This window comes from Schistocerca cancellata, chromosome 1 (assembly GCF_023864275.1).
Source record: "Schistocerca cancellata isolate TAMUIC-IGC-003103 chromosome 1, iqSchCanc2.1, whole genome shotgun sequence".
In the NCBI taxonomy this organism is placed as follows: Eukaryota; Metazoa; Arthropoda; class Insecta; order Orthoptera; family Acrididae; genus Schistocerca; species Schistocerca cancellata.
The window spans coordinates 588,035,203-588,052,346 of record NC_064626.1 but is presented as its reverse complement, the minus strand read 5'-3'; the positions used below and the strand labels follow the sequence as shown (position 1 = coordinate 588,052,346).

The 17,144-nt window shown below is 42.7% G+C and overlaps 1 protein-coding gene across 1 annotated transcript in view; it reads right to left on the bottom strand.

Annotated features, from left to right (window-relative positions):
- Positions 1-17,144, bottom strand: part of LOC126161901 (zwei Ig domain protein zig-8-like) — a 172,576-nt gene that overhangs the window by 6,513 nt on the left and 148,919 nt on the right. Inside the window, exons 3-4 of the mRNA XM_049918064.1 lie at positions 7,454-7,664; positions 960-1,087 (exon numbers count right to left, since the gene is read on the bottom strand). Coding sequence (XP_049774021.1) covers positions 960-1,087; positions 7,454-7,664 — 339 coding nt within the window. The remainder of the gene's footprint in view (positions 1-959; positions 1,088-7,453; positions 7,665-17,144) is intronic.

Genomic DNA, 17,144 nt, shown 5'->3' with positions numbered 1-17,144 from the left:
CGAACAGTGACAAGGCACCTGAGACCACGCGGCTACACCGAGCTGCATGCTAGACAAGCATTTGCAGTTAACGCATACTTGTTTCCGAATTACCCTTTTTTTACAGTTTTCTTATTCCTTTATGTCATCCCGAGAATTGTGAAAAATCAGTCACGATTGTCACCCGCTATGGAATGGATCGTTGCCTTCAATTTAATGGAATAATTTGGGTTTCCTTTCACATGGAAACCGGCTGTGTAGCAATTGATCAATGTACATTACACGGATCTGCTGTTTAACCTAACTGGTTACACTACAGCAGCATAGTCTCTAGGGTAACTAGACACTTTAAAAGTATCTGTTGCTCCCACTGCTCAAAATCACCATTGTTCGGTATCAGTCCAACCACAATGCGGTGCACAGATGATGATTTTGTTTGCAGAAGTTTGAAGCTGTTACGACAAACAGAATGTCAGAATAGTGTCGTAATAAGCCAAATAAAGACGAGTAATGAATGGTAAGAAGAAAGCAACCAACACCGTTCACTACTGAGCAATCCTCGCACAAGTGAACCTGTGTGTTTCTCCATTTGTCAACGTGACTGCTTGATCATACTCCTAACTCATACTATACCGAGCTACTTTGTAATAATTGAAGCCGGCCGCGGTGCTCTAGCGGTTCTGGCGCTGCAGTCCGGAGCCGCGGGACTGCTACGGTCGCAGGTTCGAATCCTGCCTCAAGAATGGGTGTGTGTGATGTCCTTAGGTTAGTTACGTTTAAGTGGTTCTAAGTTCTAGTGGACTTATGACCTAAGATGTTGAGTCCCATAGTGCTCAGAGCCATTTGAACCATTTTTGAATAATTGAAGGTTTGACTGTGTTCGCGTGTACTGAATCTGGCATACTGTAAATGACAGGTCCAGCTATGACTTAATAATCTGTGACTGAAATTCAGTAGCCCCAGTATCTGCTGAAACGTACCTGCCCATTATGCAGCCATTGGACGCCAGAAGGCGGCTCCGGCGCGAACGTGACCAGGCACGTCAGGTTGATGGTGCTGCCGGTGTTGATGAACAGGTCTGGACCTCCTAGGATCTCCGTCAGCGGTTCTGTAAAACGTTCACCAAGCGTACAGCCGTCTACGGTTCCTGGCAGCGTTCTGCATTTTTTATCACAAAATATAATTTACTGTAGAATAAAATAGTTGGAGTTAAGTCACATAAACGGAAGTTGGTAGGTGTGTTTCTCCATCTCGTAGATGAGGTTTACTCAGATTTCGTACCAGTCGCATAACAGTGGAGGTAGTAGCGGTAACTGTAACGGCTGCGATCATTAGTTACCCTAGGGATTGGGCGTGGTGAGTTGATGTTCGTCAAGAATTCCTTTAAGGCGATAAAGATGCCTTTATCAGCACTTCACCGAGTTCGAACGAGGTCGTGTAATAAGCGTACGATGAGCTGGACGTTCCTTCTTCGATACAGCAGAAAGACTTGACAGGATTTTAGCCTCTGTACATGACTGTTGACAGCGGAGGTCACGAGAATGTACGGTCTTAAAAACACCGGACTCCGGAGGCTCCCGTGTCACTATCGGGAAGGAAGACCGTCGTGTTCAGCGCACGGATCTCGCGTATCATACTGCTTTGCAGCAGGAACTTCGGAAGCAGCTGGCACCACAGTGACACTTTTTTCCACATTATGCTGATTTTCACCGACCCACCCTACGGTGGGTCATTTTGGCCTCTTGGCCTCTATGATCGGTGTATGAGACGGTAGTGGATCTGAGTACCAGTTCCCTCCGGCACCCACATCCAACCATACCATCACCCGCCTCGTGGAGGCAGGCTTTTTGTTAATTTCCGTCTTTTCTTGTTTGGCAGTGTTTTACTTCATAAAAATGTAATAAAGGAACTGAAAAAGGAGAAATAAAAATTTTGTTGCATTTGAGAAGAAACAATAAGAAAGATTGGAAAGAGTTAGAGATTTAGTCCCGCATCCTAGATGTCTGAGAATGAATACCTTGTTATGTGCTTCGAGCGATTGACTCCTAGGTATGCCGCGCGGGATTAGCCGAGCGGTCTCAGGCGCTGCATGTCATGGACTGAGCGGCTGATCCCGGCGGAGGTTCGAGTCCTCCATCGGGCAAGGGTGTGTGTGTTTGTCCTGAGGATAATTTAGGTTAAGTAGTGTGTAAGCTTAGGGACTGATGACCTTAGCAGTTATGTCCCATAAGATTTCACACAATTTTTTAAACTCCCAGGTATCTCGCATTTTAGTAAGTAGGGCGGTCCGTACACTATATTCCTGTATTCCTTTATCGTAAATGTTGTGTCTATATATATACACACACACACAGGATTATAGTGTCAGTTACCGTTGCCAATTTCCTATAATGCGCCTCCACTTTTAAGGCTAATCTATATTAAAATATCCTTAGTTGTTTACCATGGTGCCATTTACACGTTTATAGTGCCTGTTGCCTTGGAAATTTACGGCAATGCACCTGCACTTTATTCACTACCTTAGTCTAGCGTGCGCTACCAAGTGTCCATGATTAGAATAACATGTTATTACTATACATGCCTACAGTGAAATTAACGTCTAAGTTGGGTATCGGTGTAGCCGCTCAAAGTGCTGTCGTCTGCATTGTCCCCAGCATTGACCTCTGTGTCGTCTTCTGTGTCGTTATCCACACTACGGAGCCTGATATTCTGCTGTAGACTGAGTTGTATTCTATACGGTCGTGTGCGTCGGTATTCTCCGGGTGTTACATTCTAAATCTAGTCCGCCAGTGTGTATAGTTGGTCCATTCTGTTTCCTTTCGTAGCACTTCGTATAGTTGGCGCTCCGTTCAAATGGTTCTAATGTGTGTGCATTCCTAAGGGACCAAATTGCTCAGGTCGTCGGTACCTAGACTTACACACTACTTAAACCAACATATGCTAAGAACAGCACACACACCCCTGCCCGAGGGAGGACTCGAACCTCCGGCAGTAGGGGCCGCGCAGTTCATGACGTAGCGCCTCAAACATAGCGGTCACTCCGAACGGCCCGTGTAAATGGTGTTTCCTTGTATTATGCCCCTGACGTGTCTGTAATTATCGCAGAACAGGACTGCATGGTCGGAAGATCTCATCTTCCGCGTGTACAAGTATGTGTCTGCATCAGACTCACGCGGTTGAGGTGCGTGGGACAAGGTCCATGTCCTCTTCAGAAGTATACCATGCCGCGGCTAGGTAGGCATGTTTCATTCTTAACCGTTCCGAAGCGACAGGAAAGTATTTGTAGACTCTCCGTCCCTTACCACTTGTGCTCCACTCGTTCTGCCAGTATTCCATTCGCCAGAGTTTAAGCTGAAGCTAGTTGTTTAAGGATACATCGGTTATTTGCCCAGCTCGGTGTAGTCCACCCATTTTTAGCCAGTACTGTGCAACCCGATACCTGGTGGTGATACAAATCGGGTATATTCCAAGCACCGTGTATAGAGCTTCGATTGTTTTTCTGCTGAAATCTTTCGACAGTCTAAGAATGACACTTCTCCGCCCCATCTTACCGCTGTTCTGTTGCCAGCGAGGATTAGTTGATGCGGCCACCTACTTGCTGTACAACTGAGTACCGACTCAAGGAGTTCAAAAATGGCTCTGAGCACTATGGGACTTAATTTCTGAGGTCATCAGTCCCCTAGAACTTAGAACTACTTAAACTTAACTAACCCAAGGACATCATACACGTCCATGCCCAAGGCAGGATTCGAATCTGCGACCGTAGCGGTCGCGCGGTTCCAGACTGTAGCGCCTAGAACCGCTCGGCCACCCCGGCAGGCTACTCAAGGAGTGCACACTGGTATGTTTTGATTACTGACAAGAATAGCGTGTATTGTCCTCAGCTTAGCCTTGCCAGTTTGTGTAGTATTCTTTCGCCTTGTCTATGGTTGCTCTGATGTGTTCGTGGAAGTTTAATATTTCACCTATGAGTGCTCATAGCGTGTTACAGTCATTCTGCTTGTGTTTGTGTTCAGTAGACTCCTCAACAAGGTATATGTTCTTTTGTGGCCCGATATCTGGAGTTTTTTTGTTGTGCACCACTGTGTGATTGTCTGTATGGTGCCACGTGCCATCGCTTCTAGCTGGGCTCTACTCTTAGCAGAAACTGCTACCAGCAGGTCATCTGCGTAACCGACAACTCAATCAACCCTGTTGTCTCCATCCAAGATTTATAGGGGGTGATGACCCAGAATACGAGTCCACAGATCGATCCCTGTAGGCATCCCTTGGTAATTCTGCTGATTAATTTGTTATTACCCACAAGCTACTTCACTACTCTGCCGCTGCAGCAGTCCAGAAGACTGTTATACAGAGAACGGGGTACCTCCAACTATCGTAACCTCGCAAACAGTGCTGCCCACCACAGGTTGTCAAAGACACCTGTGATGTCTATCGTTACTGATACTGCGTGGTTGTTTGGTGCTCTTGCAACAATTTCGATTGCTAGTTTAATTGCGTCATGGATAAATTTTTCTTGTGGTTGGGACTGAGGCCTTGGAAAGTTCTGTGAGTCTGCAGTCGGATGCACACAAGCTTTTATTGAACCTTAACCATACGATTTACAAAACACATTGGTGTGCGTGATTTGGGATCTGAAGGGTCCCAGCCTGTAGATTTTTGAATGATCCCTTCATTCGATATTTTAAGTACCCTGCCTAGCCATAGGGCGTCACTAAGTACGTCTGTTGGATATAGGGTGATCTATGGCGACAATGTTTTGAGTACCTGTGCATGGACCCCATCTGGGGGCTTTTTAAGTCTTCAGTTCTCCACAGAAACTGGGCAGGTAACAAAAACCGTGTTGTATGGAGTACGTACTTCATTTCTCAGGGTTGTTTATTGTGGAGTGTCTGTGTTTATGACATCTACGGTTAGTCGTCCACGCAGGAAAATTGTTCTGAATTCCTCCATCTTTCAGTCATTGTGCCATCATCCTGCCTTAGTGTACATAATACCAGTAGGGTGCAACAGGCATGGAACTCCATCTCTCAGACTGACATCCGAGACCTTATCAACACAATGTATGCACGTTTGGTGCTTGCTGTCAACATTCTGGCGGTTACACCGGTTATTAATGTACTGGCAAGTGTATTCCCAAAATTTCATTACTCTACATTAATGATTTTTGGGTCTTGCTACTTTTTACGCTAGTGTAGTATTTCTAAATTTAATCAAAACGTCACTATAATATCCTATAGCTCTTTAAAACAGCTTCCTTTACGCTTCATTCACGAATAACGTTTCATTACTGTCTAGTCCATACCAAATTGTTTCGTCAGTTATTTGACAGTACGAACAGGCAGTTTTCCATAGCTTTTACTTGGAAATTCTTTTTAATGGGGAAGTCTAAACAACAGCCACTGAAAGAATGATGCATCTGCAGTATTGTCATTTAAGGTAGCGTTTTGAAAGCTTATTTCAAGTAAATCAGGAAGCTACGTAACTCTTCCTCTACAAGAGTCGTCGGAGCTGGGAGACGTTTCTTCCTAAATTGGTAGTGAAATAAATTTACCTTGGGCAAGACTTGTAAACTAAACCCTATAGTACGAGAAATATATCTGCAATAGCGAACATGAACCACCATCAGCTCTGTGTTGGACTGACGACAGTGAAAATAAGTGCCTGACTGGGACTCGAACCTGGACATCCCGCTTTAAGTGAGCGGTCGCGTTAACCGCTACTGCAATCCATACACGAATCACGCTACAACCGAAACTTACATATGTCGTCGTCCATGTGGCACAACCTGCACCTATATGCTACGTATATTCACGTCCAGGAAGAACATATTCATAGAGATTAGAGGGTAAGGCATTTACAAATAAATACAAATAATAGTGCCAGCGTTATTAAGAAGTACTTCTTAATAATACAGGCACTGCTATTTAATAAAACCCAACAGAATTACCATATCTCAGGTTACATACCAAATAGTATACAACAAATCACTTTTTTGTGTGCCTCTCTCTACGCTGCTTCTTTGAGTATTATTTATCTGCAAGCAGCTACAGTAAAGAACAATTTCACGCTGGAAATCGCTTCACAAGGCCGCTAGTTACGATGATATACAGGATAAAATAACCATTTGCTAAATGGAAGCGAATGAATGTTTGCGTCAATACTGCAGGCGAAAATTTTTATTTATGCTGCAATGACTCCCATTGTTGAATTACTGGGTACACTACTGATCGCGTGAGATGACAGGAGTTCATCGAATGTGCCTACATTGCTTTTTAGCAAACTCACTTTAAAATTTGTGTGACCGACATCCACGTAATCAACAGACTTCGAAATTTAATCTACCAAGCCAATCGACTTTAATTTTTCTCCGGATTTGGAATAGTGACTTTCACATTCTTCATTTTATTTGCACTGCTTCCACGTATATGCGAAGAGGATGTTGTAGTGATGGTTAATGAATACTTGGATTCTGATGTTAACAGAAACGCAATTAAAATACTTATTACTTCTTTGTATTTTTATTGTCCTTGTAATCCTAAGCAATTCTCCTTAAAATATGTGAAATCGTCACCTTTCTTAACGTAAAATTTTTATTGGGTACGTAAGGACACATGTGTAAGTGACATCGAATCTTTCTCTTACAGTTTCAACTTTCCACAGTACAGCTAGTTTCATTTTCTACTTTAAAATAAGTAGTAAAATGATCTATTCCACCGTGAGAGAGCCGCAACTGAGCAGGCTTAGACATTCGTTTACTGCTCATGGCAGAATCACTAACCCCATGAAGTACCGACATATCTACTCCGACCAGTCTTTGTGCTCTACACATGGGATGATTTAGCTACCATCTCTGCGGCTTTCATGCAACGTGCACGATTTTCATATTCTCTCGCTCACTATGGTCAAACTGTTAGTCTTACTGAAAAAATGAACGTTTGTAAGACATTCGATGAAGTTCAATTTTGTATCGGGATAAATTCACTACAGGCCATAGCTTCCGAATTATTCAAGAAAATCGTACAAATGTGAACTCCAAATACGTTTTTCTTCAATAACTCAAAAACCATCGCCCCAATGAGAAACGTACACCAGTACAAAATTAAACTACATTAAAATTTCACTCAAAATGTCCAGTGCATTTTCATTACAGGGCTAATAGTTTGCGTGCAGCGAGCGAGAGAATATTAATATCTAGTTAGTGGTTCTTTAAAGCGTTGTGGGTTCCATAAAACACATAAGTAGGGGCAGCTGAATAACCCTGTATTCTTGGTAATGTTACGTGGAGAGATCTTGACCAACATAGAGTGAATACAGTGTTGACTACAATTTAGCTAATTTGCCTTCAATATTGTTCACTACTGGAATGCAGTGTGTGTATTTTGAAGCATTACGCATGCAGTCGCCAGTGGAATCAATTTCCTTCCTAGCTGTTATAGCTAATAGACGGCAGAAGTAGCGACCGTTATTTTACCTACGATGCTGAGTTGGACGGCGTGTCCAATGGGCGGCGTGGTGCTGACTTGGCACTCGTAGACGCCGGAGTCCTTCTTTTGCGGGTATCGGATTCGCAGCGTCCAGTCACCGGTAAGTGGCGAGTGCACGGCCTCGAAGCGCTGGTCGCTGGTGTAGGTGTAGCGGCCGACGGTCAGCAGATGGATGTCGCGGTGGCGCACCCACGACACCTACGGCCATGTTACAATTGAGTGCTCTACGAGAGCAATTTCATCTGCAAAGTAGAGTAAAGTTTCTTTGGCAACTGCCCTGTAACAACAAATAAGGCAAATCCTCAAACAACGAGTCACCGAGCCTGCTTATATTTCGTTTGACTATCGATCATACAAACGTCGTTCAACCAAACCACAATAAATACTACTCTCTACCAGACTGAACGCTACTTTGAGGCGACATGTGATAGTAAAGTGGTAAAGAAAATTAGAGTATACAAGTGCAGTAGTGACGAATGCAGGATCATTCTTGGGACGACCCCAGCCGCCACTGGGAAAAACCACTGAAATTTCCAGCTTTGTCAAAGGGAAGCTCGTTATGATCTGACACATGGGAACGAGCATTCTGAAAGTAAAGCTCGTCTACTGTTCGCATAGGACTGTCGTGAGCGTCGATGGAATGTGGATGGATCCAAGAACCCCAAGTTGAGTAAGATTTAACCTTAGTTCTTATTTACACAGGGTGTCTTCCATAACTCTGTCACCTGAAATATCTTTGGAACAATAATAGATATTCAAAAACAGTTTTAACCAGCATGAACGTACGGCAGGGGCTTAGGAAACCAAATACTATGCGAAATTTTAAAACGTTAACGAACACTATTTTCAACACAAACATGTGTGTTTTTAAATGGACACCCCCTATTATTTCGTATGCAATCAAATAGCATCAAACATCACTCAAATAATGGCTTTGGTACCATCGAAATACGTCAATTACAGCCAGAGAAATTTCGAACTGAAGTTGGGGCTTGAGATAAATAAAGCGCCCAGCTAGCGAGCATCCTGACACTCAAGCGTGCAACTCACGCTTTCTGTGTCAGGAGCTCACACAATGCGAAGGTATGCACAATCCACAAAAATAAACAAGTAACACGTCTAATGCACAGTTATGTTTTTCAAATTGTAAATGTGTGTTTATTCTAGCGAAATGACAACTAGAGCTACAGTTAGAAATGTTGTTGTTGTGGTCTTCAGTCCTGAGACTGGTTTGATGCAGCTCTCCATGCTATTCTATCCTGTGCAAGCTTCTTCATCTCCCAGTACCTACTGCAACCTACATCCTTCTGAATCTGCTTAGTGTATTGATCTCTTGGTCTCCCTCTACGATTTTTACCCTCCACGCTGCCCTCCAATGCTAAATTTGTGATCCCTCGATGCCTAAGAACATGTCCTACCAACCGATCCCTTCTTCTAGCCAAGTTGTGCCACAAACTTCTCTTCTCCCTAATCCTATTCAATACCTCCTCATTAGTTACGTGATCTACCCACCTTATCTTCAGCATTCTTCTGTAGCACCACATTTCGAAAGCTTCTATTCTCTTCTTGTCCAAACTAGTTATCGTCCATGTTTCACTTCCATACATGGCTACACTCCATACAAATACTTTCAGAAACGACTTCCTGACACCTAAATCTATGTTCGATGTTAACAAATTTCTCTTCTTGAGAAACGCTTTCCTTGCCATTGCCAGTCTACATTTTATATCCTCTCTACTTCGACCATCATCAGTTATTTTGCTCCCTAAATAGCAAAACTCCTTTACTACTTTAAGTGTCTCATTTCCTAATCTAATTCCCTCAGCATCACCCGACTTAATTTGACTACATTCCATTATCCTCGTTTTGCTTTTGTTGATGTTCATCTTATATCCTCCTTTCAAGACACTGTCCATTCCGTTCAACTGCTCTTCCAAGTCCTTTGCTGTCTCTGACAGAATTACAATGTCATCGGCGAACCTCAACGTTTTTACTCCTTCTCCATGGACTTTAATACCTACTCCGAATTTTTCTTTTGTTTCCTTTACTGCTTGCTCAATATACAGATTGAATAACATCGGGGAGAGGCTACAACCCTGTCTCACTCCTTTCCCAACCACTGCTTCCCTTTCATGCCCCTCGACTCTTATAACTGCCATCTGGTTTATGTACAAATTGTAAATAGCCTTTCGCTCCCTGTATTTTACCCCTGCCACCTTCAGAATTTGAAAGAGAGTATTCCAGTCAACATTGTCAAAAGCTTTCTCTAAGTCTACAAATGCTAGAAACGTGGGTTTGCCTTTTCTTAATCTTTCTTCCAAGATAAGTCGTAAGGTCAGTATTGCCTCACGTGTTCCAACATTTCTACGGAATCCAAACTGATCTTCCCCGAGGTCGGCTTCTATCAGTTTTTCCATTCGTCTGTAAAGAATTCGCGTTAGTATTTTGCAGCTGTGGCTTATTAAACTGATAGTTCGGTAACTTTCACTTATTAAACTGATAGTTCGGTAACTTTCACATCTGTCAACACCTGCTTTCTTTGGGATTGGAATTATTGTAACACACTTGAATTCACTTTGCTGAAAACATCTACTAGTGCCCTGTCGCCCACAGTAACTGTATTGATGTGCATTACATCCAACATAGAAAACACATCCACATCTTGACCAATTAAACTGTCACGCCAACATATGTTCAAAGCACCCTCCGTTTATACTAATACACGTTTACAGACGGGTAACGAGAGAGTGTTGCACATATTGAAGAGTTTCTATAGATACTGCCGCACACGCCGCAGTAGTACCACGTTGCATGTCCTCTACTGTCGCTGGAGGTTCTTGATAAACTCTGTCTGTCACTGCGCCCTATAGAAAGAAGTCTTTGCGTAAAGTCGGGGGACCGTGCTGGCCATGGCACAGTATCTCCCCTCCTCATCCACCTATTTGGAAATGTCGCTTCTGGAACGTGTCTGGCAAATTTTGCATTGTGTGCGGGACATCCATCATGTTGGGACCACATTGATAGACAAGTTTCCAATCCTAGAACCACCATGAGGATCACTAGTGTTTGTTGAAGAAATGATGCATATCGCTGTCCATTCAGTGTTCCACCCTAAACGTAGGGACCTACAATACAGTTAGCAATGATACCTCACCAAACATTGACACTTCACTGTCGATGATGAGCAACTCGCGCGAATGCAGTGGGGATTTTGCACGGACCATTAGTGCATGTTACGCAGATTCACATTACCATGATTTGTAAATTAAGTCTCGTCCGTAAACAACGTATTGCATAGGAATACTGGATTATCTTGCAACTGCTGAAGTGCAGAACGACAGAATGCAATGCGGGATTCACAGTCATATCCGTACAGTTTTTGGTGTAGTGAGGTATGAAACGGGTGAAACCGATGTCGATGCAAGATTCTGCACACACTACTGTGGCTTATTTCTACATTTCGTGAAATTGCTCCTACACCCATCTGAGGATTGTGTGCTGCAGCAGACGAAACAGCAATCTCATTTCCATTGCCAGTCACCGGCGTTGTACGTCGACGTTTTGTGGGAGCCCAGCTTTCTGTTTCCGTGAGTGTCTTGCAGATTTTGCCAAATGTGACGGAAACCGCCGATCTGGGTAGCGTTCAGCATGCAGTGTCACCACTGCGGTAGCATTTCTGTGCCATTCGCCATAAATCAAAATAATATCTAGGTTTTCTTCATTACTGCAGGCCGGCATATCGACTACATGACGACAAATGTAACAAGAAACAAGGAAACAGTTTTTAATATGGTAACGTATGTGAATTACGTTACAGTAAGAGAGCAGTTCAGAAGATCAGATTAGGAGACACTTGTACACTGAAGGTAGAGCGTGCCGTGGTGATATTGGTATGTCTACGGCAGGATATAGGCGCCAGTGAAGGCAACCCGTGCTCTGAGCATAGTACTACATGCGATGCACTACGTTAGAAATTGTGACGCCGTTGTTATCCTTTAGAAGCCAAACATTTCAGAACCTATGAGGTTTAGAACCGTAAAACCAAGTGTACTACCACCAATTGTAGCTCTAGTTGTCGTTTCGCAACAATAATCATTATGCACAGGATATCCATCATTCTGATACTGCATTACTTGACACATTATAAGAGTTGGTCCGGTTCAAGTGAGGTACAGCTCCAGAGATGGCTAAACTATCCCCCTTTAAGAGTGCCATCAATGAAATATGGGCCACTGATGTGTTGTCATACAATACCGCACCACACATTAACACCTCACTGACGTAGTACGTCAATCACATCACGATTACCGGCAGCGTGAGGTGCACGCTTGAGTCTTACGGAGTACGCTAGGTGGGTGCTTCATTTATTTCAAGCGTCAACTTCGCTTCGCAATTTATGTGGATGTCATTGCCGTATTGCGCTGCAACCAACGCCATTATTTTTGTGATTTTTCGTGCTATTGATTCCATACGAAATAATAGGTGATGTAAAATTTAAAAATACACACGTTTGTGTTGAAAATAGTATTTCTTTTTACTTTATAAAATTTCGCATAGTATTTGGTTTCCTAAGGCCCTGCCGTACGTTCATGCTGGTGAAAACTGGTTTTGAATATGTATTGTTGTTCCAGAGAAATTTGAGGTGGCAGAGTTAAGTGAGACATCCTGTATGCGTCTCATCATTTATTAGTTCCTTGTTTTCTGCTATCACATTTTGGCTGTGTTAGTTTTCTTGTATTGTGATGGCACACTCTTACGATTATTTATTGTGTTTACTTTCACGTCATGGGAACGTTATCCTCCGCGACGGCACAGTGAATAAAACGTTCTCTGACGTCTTGTAGCGTCAGTACAGGGTAAAATTTCGAGCTTTCATCGGCTACCTCCATCGTCTCCGTCAGAGGCAGCTGATTGTCAGAACTGGGGTTTTTGTGGTCTTACATAGCCAATGGACGGCTTCTGATTACGTAATGCTGTCACAGATGGTGTCAACGTCTACGCTGGTGGGTCCACTCCTCCCGTGGTAGCAGAAACACTGCGGCGAATATCTTCTGCCTATAGCTTGCGTCCAAACACCGCTAAGGTTATGTCCGCAGTCACAGTTGAAGTTTTCACACACAGTCTTAATTATACAGCCACTTAATTTATAAAATCCCGCTAAGGAGGAACGGATCGGAAAATAGGTCTTATTCCTCGCCTTCCCAGGACTTCATCATTTTTGCTGAGTGTTGAGCCGCAGAAGGGAAGGAAAACAATCTGTGGTTCAGACGTGAATATTGAACATTTTAACATTTCGTTTTCCTGACGGGCCACCGATTGTTTCCTTACTTTCTGTGAAGCTACATGCAGAAAAATATAAAGAGAGCCCGCAAGACATTCCGTCCGACTAGCTCTTTATACCCATTAAGTAATAAATGCTATCGACAGGGCATGTCAAATTGATTTCTTATATTTAGATTTCCATAAGGCTCTCGACACCGTTCCTCACAAGCGTCTTCCAACCAAACTGCGTGACTACGGAATATCGCCTCAGTTGTGCGACTGGATTCGTGATTTCCTGTCAGAAAGGTCACAGTTCGTAGTAACAGACGGAAAGTGATCGAGTAAAACAGAAGTAATATCCGGCGTTATCCAAGGAAATGTTAAAACCTCTATAGTTCCTGGTCTATATTAACGACATAAAAGACATTCTGAGAAACCGTATTATATTTGTTGCAGATTATGCTTTCATATACCGTCTTTTAATGTCATCAGATGACCAAAACGAATTGCCAGATGATTTAGATAAGATGTCTGTATGTTGCCAAAATTGGCAATTGACCCTGAATGAGGAAAAGTGTCAAGTCATTCACATTAACACTAAAAGAAATTCGCTAAATTTCGATTATACGATAAGTCACACAAATGTGAAGGCTGTAAATTCAGCTAAATACTAAGGGATTACAATTACAAATAACCTAAACTGGAATTATCACATATGTAATGTTGTGGGTAGAGATAACCAAAGACTGCGATTGATTGACAGAACACCTATAAGGTTCCACAGATCTACTTAAGAGACTGCTTATACCACGATTGTCCGTCATATTCTGGAGTATTGCTGTGCGGTGTGGGATCAGCATCAGGTGGGACTGACGGATGACATCAAAAAGTACAAAGAAGGGCAGCTCGTTTTGTATTATCGCGAAACAGATGAGATAGGGCCACAGGTATGATACGTGAGTTGGAGTGGCAATCATTAAAACAATGACGTTTACGTTTCGACGGGATCTTCTCAAGAAATTTCAATCAGCAGTTATCTCCTCCAATTACGAAAACATTCTGTTGGCACCCACCTACATAGGGAGAAATAATGATCACGCTGAAATAAGAAAAATAAGGACTCGCAAAGAAAAATTTAAGTGCTCGTTTTTCCCAAGTGGCGTTCAAGAGTGGAACGGTAGAGAGACAGCTTGAAGGTGGTTTACTGAAATCTCCGCCAGGCACTTTATTGCGAATAGCAGAGTAATCACGTAGATGTACATGTAGACCTAAGAAGATGAAGGGTATGCTACACCCTCAAGGGGTAGTCTCTGCCAAATCATTAGCCAAATCATGAAAACAACGCTTCCGGTACGACGGGATGGGCATGTTACGTCTACCGTGCCAGGACAAAAAGTGTAAGATATATACACTAACTGATCATAAGTATAGGGACACATGTATGCAACGCGTAAGTGAACTTTGGACGTCATGAGTGGTGGTAAAGTGTTGTGGTCTCAGTAGAGAAGCATCTCCAGCTGAACATTTCTGCCAGGAGAGTAAAATGACTTCGAACGTGAGTTAGTCACTGGTTGACACTCGATTAACAAATCCACTGGGAATATTTCAACCCTTCTTGAGCTATCTAGGTCGACTTGACTCTGAAGTAGAAAAGCGAAAGAAAAATCATAGCATAAACGAGACCACTCGGACTTCATGAAATTGGCTAACAGGGAGCGTCAAACATAGCTGAAGGGGTTTGTAGAAAATTGCATGAAATCAGCCGAAGGAATCATTCGTTAGTTCCAAAGCGCTACTAGGAGCCCAGCATAGTGCGTTAGAAAGAAGGCAGGTACAATGGTCGATCTTCTCCTCGTAAGCTACAAATTCCCTTAGGCGATACTAACAAAAGCGAAGCTTCACCTGATGTAAATAACGTTGCCACCAGACATGGAATGACTGAAAACGAAAGATTTGGAGTGACTATTCATGCTACACCCAGCGGCAATACGATGGAAGAATTTGGGTTTCGTGAAGGCATGGAGAAGTATAATTGCCATTGAGTTTAGCGGCCACAGTGAATTATGGAGGACGTGGTGTTGTACTATGTCAAGTATTTTTCGATGTTCGCTATTAAAGAAACGTTCACTGCAGAGGAATACATCTTACAGCATTGAGTAGCGCAGACAGAACAGGAACAGTCTGCTGACCATGATCCAATCAGCATACGAATACACATTGTCATAAGGCAGCACATGTTAAGCAATGGTTTGGGGACGACAACATACCGAAAATGGAGTAGCCCGCTCAGTGTCGCAACTTGAGCCTAATGGATAACCTTTGGGATGAGTTACAACTGCGACCTCGCTCCAGAGGTCTAACGTCATTATCTTCTCTAGTTTCTGTTCGTGAGGAAGAATGGTACGCTATTTCTCCACAGACAATCTGAAATCTCATTGAAAGTTTCCCCAGCAGGATTATTTAAGCGACATCTAGGTGAAGGGTCTACACAACTAGCCCCCCCCCCCCCCAGCAGAAAAGTCAACTATTACTAGGTGGGAACATTTCAACATGTTTCCTAAGACAATTATAGATTGTTTTAATGTGTGAATGATATCCCCTACTCTCCTAATTGAAGGGAGAAGCCCTGTAATAGTGACAAGCAGAAAGTGAACTGTCACTTACTTTCCTCGTAATTGATGCCGCTAGAGACGATCCAATAACTCAGTTCAATGTTAGGAATGAAAACGGCAGACGCTAAATTAATGAAACTGTCTTAATATTCTCGCGAATGGCTTAGGAAAGTCGTGTTAAACCTCGCACACTGTCTACAAAATCGAAGAAATTCATAAGAACTTACTTCGGCCCTGCAAGAGCTAAACATGTGTTAACAGCGACGTGAAACTTACATCGTTCGTTAAGGACCAATATATTAAGAACGTTATCAGGTTCCAGCGTAACAGGTAGAACGACATAGGAACACTTAATTTTACCTATAAGACTGGGATTTAGAAAACACAGTCTGATCTCCACACATTCAGATACAATTAATGGTAAATTGCAAATAATTTTTGCCAGATTATCTTTGCGATCTTCATCTAGGGAGGTATACGAAGAAAACATTGCTGTAATTAGTTATTCTGCTGCAAAATATTTGTTCAGTTACTGCGTAATCTACCTATGACATGGAAATGGTAATACGAGAAAGGCAAGAGACATTATGAGCTCTGTCCAATGTGTGAATCTCATAGCGTACTAATGAGCTACTGTGTATTTACCTCTGTCGCAACATAATGGAATCCCACTGTTTCCGTTATACAGCACTGCACTCCTGGCCATCTGCTTCCTACGTATATTTTCATCACGTTTTCGTTGTAAATTTCATGTGTTGATGTAACAGCAATTATATCTTAGCTTATTTCTCATTCATTCCGTCATTTGTACAATCTATTCAGCCGTTGCTGTCCATACATATTCAACGAAGAGATGAGGTCTTGTTTGAAAAACCTCGTTAATGTACCAAGTTTCATTAATTCAAAATGGCTCTGAGCACTATGGAACTTAACATCTGAGGTCATCAGTCCCCTAGAACTTAGAACTACTTAAACCTAACTAACATTAGGACATCACACACACCCATGCCCCAAGCAGGATTCGAAACTGCGACCGTAGCGGCCACGCGGTTCCACACTGAAGCACGTAGAACCGCACGGCCACACCGGCCGGCGTTTCATTAATTCCCATGTTAACTCACAGATAAATTCGCGAAACAATATGGTATCTTTCCCTTGTGGATTAATGTATTCTCGTTCGTACTTCACTTCTGTGCTGATGTTAAATAACATATCGATGACTTCGCTCACAGTTGTAGATATCCTCGGAATAGTGAAGCAATCAAAATCACTTAATACAAACAAGTCTTCCGATTCAGACTGTACGCCAATTGGGTTGTTTCCACAGTACGATGACGCAGTAGCTCCATCCTTAACAATTATATATAGGCGCTCGCCCAACGAACGGTCCGTACCCAAAGACTGGAAATATGCACGGGTGATACCAACATTCAACAGAGGTAGTAGGAGTAATCCACTGAACTCTTCATTTCATTAAAGTCGATTTGCAGCTATGTTCGAACATTATGAATTACCATGAAAAGAACGGTCTATTGTCACACAGTCACAATGGGCTTCGAAAACATCGTTCTTGTGAAACACAACTAACACTTCACTCACACAAAGTGCTGAATGCAATTGACAAGGGATTTCAAATTGATTCCATATTTCTAGATTTTCTGTAAGCTTTTGACACTGTACCACACAACCGGCTTGTAGTGAAATTGTCTGCTTATGGAATATCGTCTCAGTTACATGACTGGATTCGTGACTACCTGTCAGAGATGTCACAGTTCACAGTAACTGACTGAAAGTCATCGAGTAA